We start from the raw sequence: 14,846 nt of genomic DNA, 5'->3' as shown, positions 1-14,846 counted from the left end.
GTTCCTGTTGCCTGCAGCCAGGAGTTGGGAACGGTCTCCTATCAGGAGGGGACCCTGGCTTTATTAGACCCCATCCCCAAGCTAAGAGCAGCAGGACCTTGAGGGCTCTGCTCTTTTGCTACCGTTTGTTCAAAGAGGAGCAGGCAGAGGGAACCCTCAGAGGGTCACCGAGGCCAAGATGGGCCCTCGCTGCAGCCCTAGGAGAGAAGAAAGGGGGGCCTGAGGTGTCTCCCTGTCCCTCCCCTGTCTTGTCCCCTCAAGGCAGATCACAGCTGTACGTGGCACTGGATCAGTCAGGAAGGATGTGGTAGCCCAGATCCTCCACCTGCCTGGAGTGTTCCTGTGCACAAGGATATGGACGTTTTTCCCCAGCCGAGCAGTGGTATCAGACAGGCAACCACTTATCTTCCCCCCTCCTGGAAGCTCATATTCACAGAGCCAGCCAATGGATTGGCTGTGTCACCACCAGTGAAAGAGATCCCAAGACAGAGAAAGACCTTGCAGCCAACCTCACCGATAACCCGCCACAAGACCGCAGGCTGATTTGACTACAGGCAGAGCGATACAAGAGGGAGGTGTCAGCTTCACAGTGAGACCTGGGAGTCTGCAAAGGAGGCTGCTCCCAGCCCAGGCCTGGGGAGTGACAGGCGACAGCTAAACAAGGTGTCAAGCACAGTTGCTAAATACGTTATGTATCTGAACTCAGTTAATCTTTATAGCAACCCTAGGAGGTAAGTGCAATGATCACCTCCATTTTGTAGATGAGAAATTGAAACAGAAAGGTTAGGAAACATGCCCATGATGGCACAGCTACTGTCAGACCCTGGAGTTGCATCCAGGAGGTCAGGCTCCACAGTCAGGCTCCTACCTGCTACACCGTCCTACCTCTCGAAGCACTGTGATTATGAGACAGATATTTAAAGGCCTTGTTGTTTAGGGTACAGACAGCTCTCAAAGAGAGAGAGGCTGGATGGTGAGAAGCCCAAGGACCTAGACTGGACGTCAAACCCTTGCTCCGCCACCCACTGGCTGGATGACCTGGGGCATAAATGTCAGCTTTCTGGGCCTCAATTTCTCCATCTCTTGGATGAAGGGTTGCCCTCCCTCTTCAAGGGCTGACCAGCTGTAGTGGCTTATAAGTCTATGATCTGAACTCAAGACACAAATGCTTGCCATCTGGCCATCCTGAGAGCAGATTCTCACAGGGAGGGAGAAGGGGAAGCCCATAGCCAGCACTGCCCAGTTTTCCAGAAGAAATAGCTAGAAGTGGTCTGGGTCCTCAGTGAAAGAGCACTGACTCCATATCCTGCCTAGTGACCTCTCCCACCCCTGGATTTGCCGCATCCCTTCCTCTGTTTGCTGACACCCAGACTGACCTGGGAGTGGCCTCCGAGCTGGGCCAGACTCCAGACTCCCAGGCTCTTGGGGGCTGAGCCTGAGCAATGAAGACTCATGAGGAGGGAGGGCAGATTGATGCTCAGGGAGTTTGGGCCTCCCTGTCTGCTGATGCTTGTTCCTCGTCTTGTGCCCAGAACTTGTTTGCTGCATGCTGGGCGTAGAGAGGGCAGCGGTCTCTCCATGATGCTGGCCACAGGTCTGGGGGGGGGGGGGACACTTGGTGTGGCCTAGGAACTGTGTGCTGGGGGTGGCTCCATGTCGTCTAGCAGGGCCTGTGTGGGCCCTGCCACTGGGCCTCTCTTCTGCTCCCACCTGCCCATGGGGATGAACTGTGGCTTTGCTGCTCTAGGACTCGGCGTACCTGGACCCTCAGTCTGTGGACCCTGGGCTCCCATTCTCTGTGTGCGATTCCTAGGAAGGCAGTGTGTGCTGATTTTGCCCCCATCTTCCTTCTTACCAGCTTGTTTCTACGCTTGGGGACATTGTTCCCACAGCCCTCCCCAAGCCAGAGCTCCTGAGCTATGTCTCCTTCATCCTCCCCTGGCTAAGATTCTGGGGAGAACTCTTACATTCTAGATAAGCATTATGTAAAGAACAGTGCTGGGCATGGGGCAAGCGCAGACACCCCTGTTCTTCCTGGAGCCTGACATCCCTTTCTCCCCTCCCCCCAATCATCTTGTGGCCAGATTCCCCAGGGAGAGCAGCCTCTTGAGCAGTGTTGTCTTTCTTTGGGGTCAGAGCACTCAGTGGAGACAAGCTGGGCTTCATCCCCAGAACCTGAACCTGGTCTCTCACGGGCACCCGGAGGAACTCGGATAGGACCTGAATGCCTTGAAGCTGTGGGCAGATGATACCTTTGGCAAGGCTGACACTGGCTGCTCAGACCACCTGAACATCAGTGGGTGCCGCTGCCAGCTCCAGACACCCACCCCACTGGAGTGGTTCAGGGTGCAGGGTCCAGGGCTGGGCTCCTTCAAACGCTGTCATAGCTTCCTGCTTCTCCCCAGGCAGAGGCGCTCTGGCTGTTGGGGTTTCCCGCCTCCTCCCTGCATCTGCATCCAGGCCACATCTGGCTCCCCACGCTCTCCCCTGCCTCTGACCCATTCCCATCTTTCCCTCTGCCTTAAGCTTGTTTCCCACAGCAACCCTCAGGGAACTCTGCTCTGTGGCCCTGACACCCTCCCTTTGCTTTCAGGATTTCCGGAAATATGAGGAAGACTTTGACCCCTACTCCATGGTGAGAAGATAACTCTCCTCTCTTGGGGAGTAATCCCAGGAGTGGGAGTGGGGGATTACAGTGTGTTCAGTGATGGTACATTCTGAGCCCTGGGGGTCCTGGGGATAAAGTGGGGCAAGTGAGGAGCCCCAAGGATCCCCAACTGGTCTTTGGGGGTGAAGGCTCCTTTCAAAACAGCACTCTGGTGTGACCCACAGGACTGGTGTGACCCCCAGGGCTGGTTGGGGCCGAGGAGGGTTATAACCACAGTTTCACATGCTGAGCCCTATGACCAGGTGCTGCGTGGTTTGCTGGGTGGCACATCCTCACCCAGCCCTCACGGAATTCTCACAAAGAGTGGATATGGGATCTGCGTGGCCACCTCTGTGTGTGTGTGTGTGTGTGTGTGTGTATCCATGTGGCCGCCATGAGGCCTGGGACCCCCCCCCCCCCCAGTTGAAGACCGATGGGTGTGGGGCTGGGAAGGGTCCCCTTGTCCATATACTTTGTGGGGCCCCACCGTTACCCTCCAGGCAAACTCACAGCTTCCAACTGTCTGTTCCCTCTAGTTCACCCCAGAGCAGATCATAGGGAAGGATGTCCGCCTCCTGCGCATTAAGAAGGTACGTGGGCACGTGAAAGTCAGGCGGCCACCACCCTTCTCTGCCCCAGCCCCTTCCCATCTCGGTCCCCTGCTTCTACTCTTGAAGAGACTCCTGGGCGACTCCTCAGATCCCGTTTCTTCTCCTTTCTCCACTGGGAATGTCCCCTCCAATGATGGGACCACACACCCAGGTCCCACTTAGTGTCCCTACCCCCTTTTCTCCCTGATGGCACTGTCGTTGGCCCCGTGGCTTCTCTTGCCCTCTCTGTAGCCCTGTCAAGAGGCCCACAGGTGCCCACAGGCTGCTGTCTGCGTGGATCCCTGAGGCCTGTTTTTCTCTAACCAGGAGGGATCCTTAGATCTGGCCCTGGAAGGCGGTGTGGACTCCCCAGTCGGAAAGGTGGTCGTCTCAGCTGTGTATGAGGGGGGAGCTGCTGAGCGGCATGGTGAGTGGGAACCAGCTATGCCCCAGTTTGGGGATGGTGTGGTGGTATACAGGGCCCCTCAGGAAAGCACACAGCTGCCAACTTGAGGGGGCCGACAGTTGCTCAAGAATTCCCCGCCATCTGAATGGGTCCATCTATCCACTGAGTCCCACATGTTGCCCGTGGGCATTTGATAGTGCCAGGGCTATGGGTATACAGTGAACCAGACTCCACGCTGCCCTCCAGGGGCTCCCCATCTAGTGGTGAAAACATGCTCAGAATTGTCTCATTCTGGCAATAACAGTGCAGCATGCTAAGAGCTGACAGAGGAGTGGGGGCGTGGAGGGAAGTTGTGGAATCCGAGGGGCCCCTAACCCACCAAGGGAAGGCTCCCTACAAGCATGATACCTGAGCTGAGCCTTAAAAGATAAGTCAGTGTTAGCCTTATGATGATGGGAAATAACTTTCCAGGAAGAGGGGACAACACATGTAAAGGCAAGAAAGAAACCATCAAAACCTTCCCTGTTCTTTTTTTTTTTTTTTTTTTTTTTAATTTTTTTTTTTTCAACGTTTATTTATTTTTGGGACAGAGAGAGACAGAGCATGAACGGGGGAGGGGCAGAGAGAGAGGGAGACACAGAATCGGAAACAGGCTCCAGGCTCTGAGCCATCAGCCCAGAGCCTGACGCGGGGCTCGAACTCACAGACCGCGAGATCGTGACCTGGCTGAAGTCGGACGCTTAACCGACTGCGCCACCCAGGCGCCCCACCTTCCCTGTTCTTTTAAAAATAAGGGCCAACAGGGGTGCCTGGGTGGCTCAGTCGGTTAAGCATCTGACTTCGGCTCAGGTCATGATCTCACAGTTTGTGAGTTCGAGCCCCACGTCGGGCTCTGCGCTGACAGCTCGGAGCCTGGAGCCTGCTTCAAATTCTATGTCTCCCTCTCTCTCTGCTCCTCCCCTGCTCACGCTCGGTCTCTCTCTCCTTCAAAAATAAATTAAAACATTTAAAAAAAATAAAAAAAAATAAGGGCCAACATCTGTCAAGAACTCACCATGCACCAGGTGCCATTCTAAGTACCTGCACCTATGCCGTCTAAAGTGTTCACGTGTATTAACTCATTAATCCTTATGACAACACCAAAAGTAGGTACTGTCATTACTTTCATCTTACAGCTTAGGGAACCGAGGCACAGAAAGGTGAAATGCTTGTTCAAGGACCCATGGCTGGCAAGTGGTGGAGGCAGGACTTGAACCCAAGCAGTTTTGTCATTTTGCTTTTTCTTGCCTTAAAGCCACTCACCTGTCAGGGTCTGAAACTCATCATTAGTGATTTATTTTTTTTTTCTAATTTTTTTTAACATTTATTTATTTTTGAGAGACCCAGCATGAGCAGGGGAGGGGCAGAGAGAGAGAAAGACACAGAATCCGAAGCAGGCTCTAGGCTCCGAGCTGTCAGCACAGAGCCCTACACAGGGCTCGAACCCACGAATTGTGAGATCATGACCTGAGCTGAAGTCGGATGTTTTTTTAACCGACTGAGCCACCTAGGCGTCCCAGTGATTCCTTCTTCCAAGTCCAAGAGCCTTTTCAGTACTCTTTTTTGAAGGAATCGGTGGCCTTGAAGGAGAAGCCTCGGGCCCCTCACCTTTCCAGGGCAGAGCAGGAATCCCATGGTCAGATCCCTCCTGGGATGTGCTAGGCTGCAGATGGTGGAATGAAGGGTGGGTGACGACATGGGCAGGTGACAGAGTGATAGGACAGTCACCAGGCTGCTGGCAGCCAGGCTTCTGTTGGTTACAAAGGGGAATCCGGTTCCCACCTATGGCCCCCTGATGACCTCAGGCCTCTCACAGCCATTCTCTGAGCCTTCATTTCAGCTGTAGAGCGGGGCCTGCTCAGCTAGGCAGCTGCCATGGCCCACTGCTGCCCTCCTAGCCCATTTGACACATCTCAGTACCAGGTGAGTGAAGAGTTGCTGCCTGGCCTAGGAAAGACACCTGTCTACTGTGTCTGGCAGGGAAAAAGGACCAGAAAAAATGGATGACTTTCCCGGGTCCCTCCCTTCCTTACAAAGCTCCAGCCCAACCACTGCCTTATTGCTCCTGAGGCTCCATCTTGGGTTTGTACAAAAGGAAAAAGTCACCTCTCCCCAGACCCACTGGCCAGAGGAAACTGCAGTCTATGGTCTGGTCCCACACTGCTTTGGACTTACCAGCAGCTGCTGGAAGTTTCTCCAGGAGCCTGTGTGTGTTAAGCCACTGCCACACCACAGTGTTCAGTAACACACACCGCATTCCTGTGGCCTCAGGCCTGCAAGGCTTCTGGGTGATCTATTTCAACATAATCCAGAGAATGTTCCGTGGACACCAGAACTGAGAGAAATCCCTTAAAAAAATTTTTTTAAGGTTCTGAAGTTGAAGATGTATGAGAAACCATGCACAATCTACCCGCTTCTTGGAGAGCCACAATACATAGTAGCATGTGCAAGGCTCTGACAAGTCCTGCAGTGAGTAACTGCTTAGCTTATAACTCAGCTTTTCCCAAACTTATTAGACCATAGGTCATCTTATCCTGGAAGACCTTTAACATCATTCATTTATTCAAGAAATATAGTGAATTCTTATTTGTATGCTAGGTATTATGGTAAGTGCTAGGGGTACGGTAGCCAACGAAAGAGACGGTCCCTGACCTCATGGAGCAGACAGTCTGGTGGGAGGGACCATCAATCAACAGATAGATATATGATTATAAATTATGAAAATGCTCTGCAGGAAAAGACTGGGGTGCTATGAGAGAACAATAGGAAAGACCTGCTCGAGATTGTGTGAGGTCAGAGCAGTCTTCTCTGAGAAGGAGACATTTTATCTCAGCACTAGAAGAGAAGGGAGAGAAGGGGCAAGTGTCCCAGGTGGAACAGCATGTGAAGGCTCTGGGGCAGGAAGGAGCTCAGCCCTCTCAGGGGCCTGATGCAGACTGAGAGGGCTGAAGCACAGACAGGGACAGCTCACAGAACTAGTTCATGTTTCAGATGACTTCATGGGTAACATAGGTCTGCCTCCCTCCGCAATAGTAGAGGCCTGGGCAAAGGCTGGGGTGGCGATGGTTCATCACTGGTGTCCTGATTCTACTGAGCTGGGGTGAGGGAGTGGGGACAAGGTGGGTAGGAAGTGCCCTTTGAGTAACCTAGTGGATTGTTCCCCCCATGCCTTCTGAGCCCATCTCAGAATTGAGGGGTGAGGTTCATTCAGTGAGGGCCCTACAGTGACCCACTGCCCCTCACATTTGCCAAGCCCTGGGACAGGTACATGTCATGTACAGGCCAGTTGACCAATAAGCCTCATTTTCCTGCAGGTGGCATTGTGAAAGGGGATGAGGTCATGGCGATCAATGGCAAGATTGTGACGGACTACACCCTGGCTGAGGCAGAGGCCACCCTGCAGAAGGCCTGGAGTCAGGGGGTAAGAGCAAACCCCCTCCATGTCTGCCTCCCCTGCCTGCCTGCCTCAAACCCTGACCTCTGCATCCAGGCCTTATAGTCAGGATGCCCCATCCCAGGGTGGGTATCCAGGGTCCCAGAAATTCTTGGGTGACACCCATATAACACATCCAGCCAATGGTCTCAATATGACAAGATGGGATTCAGGAAAATAAATGTCACTTCTTGGCCTTGAGTCCAAAAAGCAGGTGGCACAAATACAGACTCCAGAAGACCAGGTGTGGCACGGCCTTCTCTAAGTGCGCACTGATCAGGAATCAAAGGTGCTTGGGGCTACTAGAAAGCATTAAAAGAAGTAGAGGGCCCAAAATGGAGGAGGGTCTGGTGGTAGTCTGTTCTGTGCTAATTAGACAGCCACCTGGGTCAAGGCCACCACATAAGGTTTCCCTGGCTGTGCACTGCACAATCCGAGGGGGTGCCCTCCTACAGACTACAGTGTGGATGGTGCCTTCTCATGTTGTGCAATGCACAACCTGTGCAACTGTATGCAGGCAGCCGAGCCTGAGGTATTAAGTTCAGTGCCGAGGAAGCTGACCAGATGGGCCTGGGACCCACATGAAGGGATATGGAGAAGAGAAGATTCACGGGTAACATGATGACTGTCTTTGATTATCTGAAGGGCTACATTAGGGTAGAGGGAGCAGAAGAGTCCTCTGTGTTTCTTAAGGGCAGAACTGGATTGGATGGGGGGAGGTCCTGGGGAAAACTTTCAGTTCACTGGTAGGAGCTATATTGCATGGTAGAGGGGCCCAGTGATACTTCACTTACTTTTTATTGGATACACCCAAGCCGAGGGTGCACAATGATGGCTAAGCCAAGGATGACAGTGATGCCATTGAGGGGATTCAAGTGTTAGAGTCAGAAAGCTAGGCCTGAAGTTCCCTGATTGGATGTGCATCAGATTAATCTAGGGAGATTGTTAAAAATACTATTTCTCAGGACCTTCCCCAGATTTCCAGGGGCATGTCTATGAGTCTAGAGTTTTAAGAAATCCCCCAGGTAGATTCTCACATTGCTGCCTGGCTCTGGACCACAGATCAGCATTTGGGAACTTAGTGTCATTCAAGGGCTCATAAACCTTGCGCTCTATGGTTGTGAAGTCCCAGAGATTGGAAGCTTCCCCATGGGAAGAAGGCCCTAGCCAGCTGATCTTGAGCCACCAGGAATGGGAATGGAGTGTCAAGGGAAGACATGCCATCAATCCCTGAGCATGCCCCAGAGTCACAGGGCTTCTCCCCACAGGACTGGATCGACCTTGTTGTTGCCGTCTGTCCCCCCAAGGAATATGATGACGAGCTGTAAGTGTATGCGGCCCCTGGCCCTCTGCTTTCTCTTTCTCCTCCTCCAGAATCTTGGCTACCTTCTCCCAGTCTGCCCCCGGCCTTCCTCTAGCCTGAAGGATTGGTCCAAGCACACAGCTTCTAGGAGTAATTGATCCTAAAAACTCCCAGGTTAGAGAAAGCCTAGAACGAAGTCACTGTCCCCAAGCATTGTCAGTGCTGCCGCCACCACTGTCTTGTCCAAATTCTTCTTGACATATGGAAAACTGAGGCCCAGAGCTGGTCAAGATCTCAGGCCAAGTGAATGATGAAGCTGGGACAGCCTCAGCATTTCTGATTCCCCACTCAGCACTTCATCCCCTGCACCATCATCAGCTAGTTTCCACATTTCTGTGTCTTTTACTATCTGGTAGTTCTTCCTGGATGCGTAACTGCATTTCCTCATGCTGAGTCTCTAAGCAGCCAGGACCGCAGGCTTTGGCCCCATCCTGCAGGATCTTCAGGGAGCCTTAGGCCAGTCTCCATCTTGCTCTATGATTCTCTGTATGTCTGTCTCTTGATGTATATGTCCCTTCTCTCTTACCCTGTCCTTTTCTTGCTTCCTCTGTTCCTGACCTGAATCTGTGCTCTCCTCTCTTTTACTGTGTATCCATTTCCCCTCGCTGTCTATCTGTCTCTCTGCCTCTTTGGTGACTGGCGTCCATCCTCATCGCCTTCCTCCCCCCACCCCTGCACCCCCCCACACACACACTTATTCCTCACCTCACTGCTTGCCTGTCTTGGTTGTGCCTGTTTGCTTCCTCCGCCCTGCACCGGCTGAGTTCTGGGTACGTCTTGGAGAAATCAAGGTCCTGTAACAATTAGTTCTGGACCCAAAGCCTAGGCAGGACCCAAGACGGTTGCTAAGTGAAGAGAGAGGTCTGCTGGAGCTCTGCCTGAAAATAACCAAGCCACGTTTTGTGTTTCCTGCTCTGCTCTGCGTATGTAGCTCTTCTCTTCCCTCCTCTGCAGCCGAAAGCCCCCAGCCGGTCCGAAAGTTCCTTGAAGACCGTGCTCCCGTGCATAGACACAGGTTCCTCCTGCAGCTGGAGCCTGGCAGCCCCCCACGGTGAATAGGCAGGCGGGCTACAGGGCCCTGTCTGTCCATGCTGCATGCAGTGGCCATCTGCTGCCGGTGCTGGCAGGTTCTTTGGACTGGCATCTGGAGGGCTGTACAAGGCTCCATCCCTGAAGTGCCATCCAGGCCTGCTGGGGGCCACCCTGGAATTTTGTCCACCTCAAAGACCCTCCCACTCAGGGGGAGCCAAGCAGAGCCCAGTTTGTAGCACACTCGGGACCTGGGTATCCCACTCACCAGAGCCCTTGAGAACAGCCACGGGTGCTATGCAGCACCCATGCAAGCAGGGTGGGGCAGTGAGCACCATTCTCTACTGGGCACAGACAGTGCCTGATGGGCTGGGTGAGCCCAGAGGAAGTGCAGCCTGGATATCTCCCCAGAGGTGTCCTCAGCGAAATGTGCCTCCCTTCCCTGGGAACACCACCCTCTGGGAGCCCCTGCTCTACCAGGCCCCATGCTTGGGCAGAGCCAGGGCAATTAGGAGGCAATTAAGGCTGGTCCAAAGAACCAGGGTTGGCCTATCTGAGCTGTTCATGTCCTGTTGTGACTTGTCATGGCCTGAGCCCTGCTTGGACCAAACTGTCCCCTGTGCCTTCTCTCTCCCTTGGCTCCAGCTCCCTTGACAGTGTCCTCTGTGGAACACTGTGGAGCCCAGTTTGGGGATGGGCTTCCCACTCTGTGACAGAGCTGTGCTCATGGACAGAGCTGGCAGGTGGCCATGAAACTGGTGTTTGGTGTGGCCTAAGGCCCGCAGCTGGCAGCATATGGGGCAGACTGAGGCCTGAACTTGTTGACTTTTCTGTTACAAGTTTCTCAAAACATGAGGACCTCACGCTCCCAAGACAGTGGGCCCACTCTGCCCTGCCTTCTGGGATGGCCTCAGTGGCCCTATGTTTTCTGCCACTTGTCATGTGCTCTTTGTAAGGGACCCCACACTGCCTTCTGGTCCCCTCCTGTCTCATCCCACATATCCCTTCTGACCTCTCCCTGGCCTCGTGTGTTGTGGCTATAGCGTCTGTGGAGCTGTGTGGGGCCTGCCGTGTGCTGCCTGTTGTCAGGCCCTGCCCTGGGCTGCGTGTGCACCCACAAGGCCTGCATCCGCCTGGTCTGCTTCTTCTTCCCGACAGGACCTTCTTCTGAAGTCCAGAAGGAGAAACCAAATTCACCCCTTGAAGCCAGCGAGCTCTGGACTCACCCTCCTGAACACAAAGCCTGGAACCAGCCTTGAGAGATGCCAGCCTGCAGGCACCCTGGAAACCTGCAGCCAGCACCCAGGGATTTCAGACTCCCACTGGCCCTAAAGTAGGGCTCTGTAAGGAACCCTGCAGGCCACTCTGATGCCCACCATGGAGGGAGGAAGAAGCTGTTCTGAAGAGGGCCCCTGGGATCCAGACTCTCATTTCTTGCTTCCAGCCCTGTGAATTTGGTTTCTCCCAGCCCTGGGAGACTACCCCCTTGAATTTGAACAGGCCCTGACTCCTGGGTTTCTTTCCCCTCCCTCTCCTCTTACTTCTGCTAATTGCTGCCACAAATCTTCCTCTGAACTCATTAACAAAATAAACTGTTTTATTTTCCAGCTTCCAGAAGTGAGTGTGGATTGGGGCAGCAGATTCAAAACTCTCAAGTTGAAAAAAAAAGTACAAAAACAAACAAAACGTAAGGTCTTGGCCCTTATTCAAGAGTAGGAGACAGGACCCAGCTCTGGAATCTGGGTCTGACATAAGGACATGATCAAATGGCCAGTGGCTGGCTTTGAGGAAGGGGGGCTGGAGCAGCAGGAGATGGGCTGGGCTGGGCTGGGCTGGGCTTTATGTCTCCTCAGAGAAAGATGGCGGGAAATGAAGCCACGAGATAGGGACTTTGCTCAGTTCCAGAAAGCATAGTTGTAGCCAGGAGTCCCAGAGGATTACCTTTAAGTATGGGATGCCCCAGGTTCACTCAGGGACAGCATGACCACAGCTGCTTCTCCTGAAGTCACTAAGACAGGATGCTAGGGAGGGAGGCAGGGGCAGGGGGCCTATTCTGTCCATGAAATTCCATCCAGTGGAAAATCATGGAAGGGGGCAAGGGCTTGAGGCAGGAAGGTATAACTCCATGGGGTTGGCAGGGGGTAAGTCGAGGCCCCCCTGGTTACAGGGCCCAGGGATGCTCTCAGACTAGCTCCAGGGAAGAGAGGGGTCACCAGGGTACTCCACAACCAGGAGACATGGTGTGCCCAGGTCTCCTGAGAATTGGAAATGGAAGGTGGTTCTGATTCAAGGTGTTTTGGAGCAGCAGCTTTCTCCATTGAGGCCTTCTGTCTCTGCCGCCACTTCCCCTATGTCCTCAGAGCTCAGCTTGAGCTTGGCCATCATCACCTTCCACCTTTTAGCTGTAGCTCCACCAAGCCACATCGGTCCCCCCTCCCCCACCCTAATCTCCATTTCCCAATTCCAGATTCCCCAGGCAGAATCTTATTGGGCCGACTTACCTGAGTGGGTGACCCTGGGGCCAGGGACCAATCGTAGTTCCAATCAGCTGAGGTTGGGCAGGGAGTGGGTCGTGACCCACCCAACATGACTGCTGAGGCGGCAGGGACTATGTGTAGCGAGTCATGTTCAATGGAGGGGGCAGAGAGAAAAAGAGAGAGAGAGAAACTGCTGGCCTTTTTGATCTTAGTGGAGACAAGGCCACAATGACCTCCTAATAGCTGGTTTCCAGAGACAGCAATCACACTGAGGAATTCTCCGTTTTTTCTTATCTGGCCTCTAACCTGGCTCTGGAGACAATTCCAAGATGAAGGTAAAAGGAGGGAGTTCATCTCTGCTGACATCTACTGCGTGCTGGGCCTGGGCTCGACCCTGGGGTCTGCCATCTCAAACTGCAATGACTGGAATTGATCCACAGCCCCCCCTGAGGAGCCTAGAGATAACAGCCAACACTTAGATGGCATTGACTGTATGTCACGGACTGTTCTAAGCACTAAGTTCATCTGCTCCCCTTAACTCTATGAGGTAGATACCACTGTTGTCACCAACTCCATTTTATTAAGAGAAGACTGAGGGACGAAGAGGTTAAGTGACTTTTGTTAGGTCACATGGGAGGAGGTAGTGGAGCTGGCAATCCAAACCCCGGCGCTCTTGCTCAAGGGACCATACCTTTCTCCACTGTATGTTGTATGGGGCCGGGCAACCCTCACTGGAACATATCAAGTTCTAGATTGTTGTTAGAACAATTCTCCCCACACGTGAAGAACAAATAGCGTTTTGCCGTTCAGTGATGATTACTTCCTCTTGTGACCCGCAAATACTGCTGTAGAAACCTTTAGCTTGTTGATGCCCGGGATCTCAAATTCATCTCCCGCTATTCTTAGTTACTGGTACCTTAGAGTGAATGAGTTTATCAGAGCTTATCAGGACTTGATGAGTGACACAATAAAGAGGGCTTTGAGCCCCTGGTGAGAGGAGCAGGGTAGGAAGGTATGCCACTGCGCAGGGTGGGAAGAGACAACGAAGGGAGGCCGGGGACTTGGGTGATCCAAGCCCTAAGCCATAGGTTTGTTGAGAGCAGGGAGGGTGCGTGGGCTACAACGAGCTTCAACTTCCGTTTTTACGAGGCCTGACTCCATCTTCATTATCATCAAGCAAATCAATTCTCATGCATTGGAAAGTGGTTCCATGTTAAACCCAAAGCACTCAGCTCTCCCCAGCAGACAGTGGCATTAACCAGGTAAGAAGTGGGAAGCTCCAGAGGAAGTGTATTGAGGTGGGATCCTAAAGCAGCTCCCGACCTTCTGTGGGGGCCATGAGGAGCTCCGCTGAAGCTAGAGTCCACCAAGGGGACTGGGCCGGACGTGAGATTCCACGTCAGTGTCCAGACAAACCCATCCGGGCCCAGGACCATGCACGGCCTACATTGCTACTTCTGTCCCGGGGCTCTGGCCAGGCAGCCACTAATCACTGATCAAAGGTGGCCCACAAGGGGAACCCCATTTGCCACCTTTGAATCTAACCCGCATCATTGGGTATTTGGGAAAATTGAGGCCAAGGAGGGGATGACTTATCCAGGGTCCGCCTAAGTTGGTGGCACAGCTGCCATTTCTACTACACTGCCCGGTGGGAAAAATAACTAAAAAGGCTGGGAATTCAGGGATGCCTTTTGACTCTGAACTTTTAGCATTTTATCCATCTCATTGAAGTTGCTTCCCACAGCCAGTCTCTGGGGATACTAAGCCGACTTTGAGCCTCTCACCTCTGCATCTGGAAGTCAGAGTAAAAGGGTCAAGTTTACAGCCTCTATGCTTCCAACACTCCCCTTTAGGGCCTGTGCGGGGCTGGGAAGCTGGTTTTCACCCATTCCAGCCTAATTCCCCAGGCTGAGATGTGGATAAGAATCTGTTTCCAGGGTTGAAAGCCCTTTTCTCCTCCTGTCCCTTCTATGACTCTTCCCAGCTCCCTGGGGCCCGGACTGGCCATGCCTCTGTGAGAACGGGAGGGAGCAGGAATGACCCCCTGGGAAAGTCAGGTGGGGCTGGCAAAGGGAGAGGGCAGAGGGCCAGAGAGCCTGCCATAACTGTCCTCATGGGACCTAGGATTTGCAGCCTACGGACCTACCCACAGGCCTCGGTAGGAGTAAGATTGCTACTAACTTTTAGGTGTTTACTATGTGTCGAGCACTAAGTGTATAGTGATGTTTAATCATTGTAAGACATTACTAAGAGGTAGACAGACCGTGATGTTCTCTTCACTGAGGATACTGAGGCAGCAATACTTAAGTTACATGTCTGAGGTTAAATAGACAGTAAGTGGCAGAGCCAGGATGCAGACTAGGCTCCAGAAGTCCGTATCATTAACCATCATGCTATACTACCTGATGAGAAAGAAACGACACACGGAATGTGGTTTGGGGAGGATTAGGGAAAACTCCAGTCAGAAAATAATTCCTCTATGCTTCTAACTTCTCTCTGCTTCGTGGTGTCCTTCACACTGCAGAATGAACCGCCAAAACCTGGCTCTCCTTCAAACTCTCCACGGCTGTCCATGCTGTCCTCAGGACAAGGTCACACCCCTCTGCCTGGCATTCAAAGTCCTACATTACCTGACAACTTTTCCACTCTGGCCATTTGCTACTTGCTTCTTTCACTGCACTCTGGTTTCCAGGGCCGGTCACGTTCTATCACTTCTCTGCGTCTCTGCACACGTTCACTCTACCTTGTCCTCCTCGTGCCCAGGTGAACTTCTATGCATCCTCCAAAGCCCAGGTCAATTGTAAAAGGGGAACACTGGGCCTGGCATCGAATAAGAGCTCAGTCAGGGTGAGCTCCTGCTTC

General features: G+C 52.9%; 1 protein-coding gene across 1 annotated transcript in view; it reads left to right on the top strand.

The window, feature by feature from the left end:
- USH1C (USH1 protein network component harmonin) overlaps positions 1 to 10,804 on the top strand; it is a 47,235-nt gene extending 36,431 nt beyond the window's left edge. Inside the window, exons 16-21 of the mRNA XM_047878397.1 lie at positions 2,594 to 2,635; positions 3,184 to 3,237; positions 3,565 to 3,664; positions 6,997 to 7,103; positions 8,384 to 8,439; positions 10,666 to 10,804. Coding sequence (XP_047734353.1) covers positions 2,594 to 2,635; positions 3,184 to 3,237; positions 3,565 to 3,664; positions 6,997 to 7,103; positions 8,384 to 8,439; positions 10,666 to 10,678 — 372 coding nt within the window. The 3' untranslated portion in view covers positions 10,679 to 10,804. The remainder of the gene's footprint in view (positions 1 to 2,593; positions 2,636 to 3,183; positions 3,238 to 3,564; positions 3,665 to 6,996; positions 7,104 to 8,383; positions 8,440 to 10,665) is intronic.
- Positions 10,805 to 14,846: the final 4,042 nt, after the last annotated feature.

This window comes from Prionailurus viverrinus, chromosome D1 (genome assembly GCF_022837055.1).
Source record: "Prionailurus viverrinus isolate Anna chromosome D1, UM_Priviv_1.0, whole genome shotgun sequence".
Taxonomy (NCBI): Eukaryota; Metazoa; Chordata; class Mammalia; order Carnivora; family Felidae; genus Prionailurus; species Prionailurus viverrinus.
The sequence above is the reverse complement of the archived record's forward strand: the minus strand, read 5'-3'. Positions and strand labels throughout refer to the sequence as shown.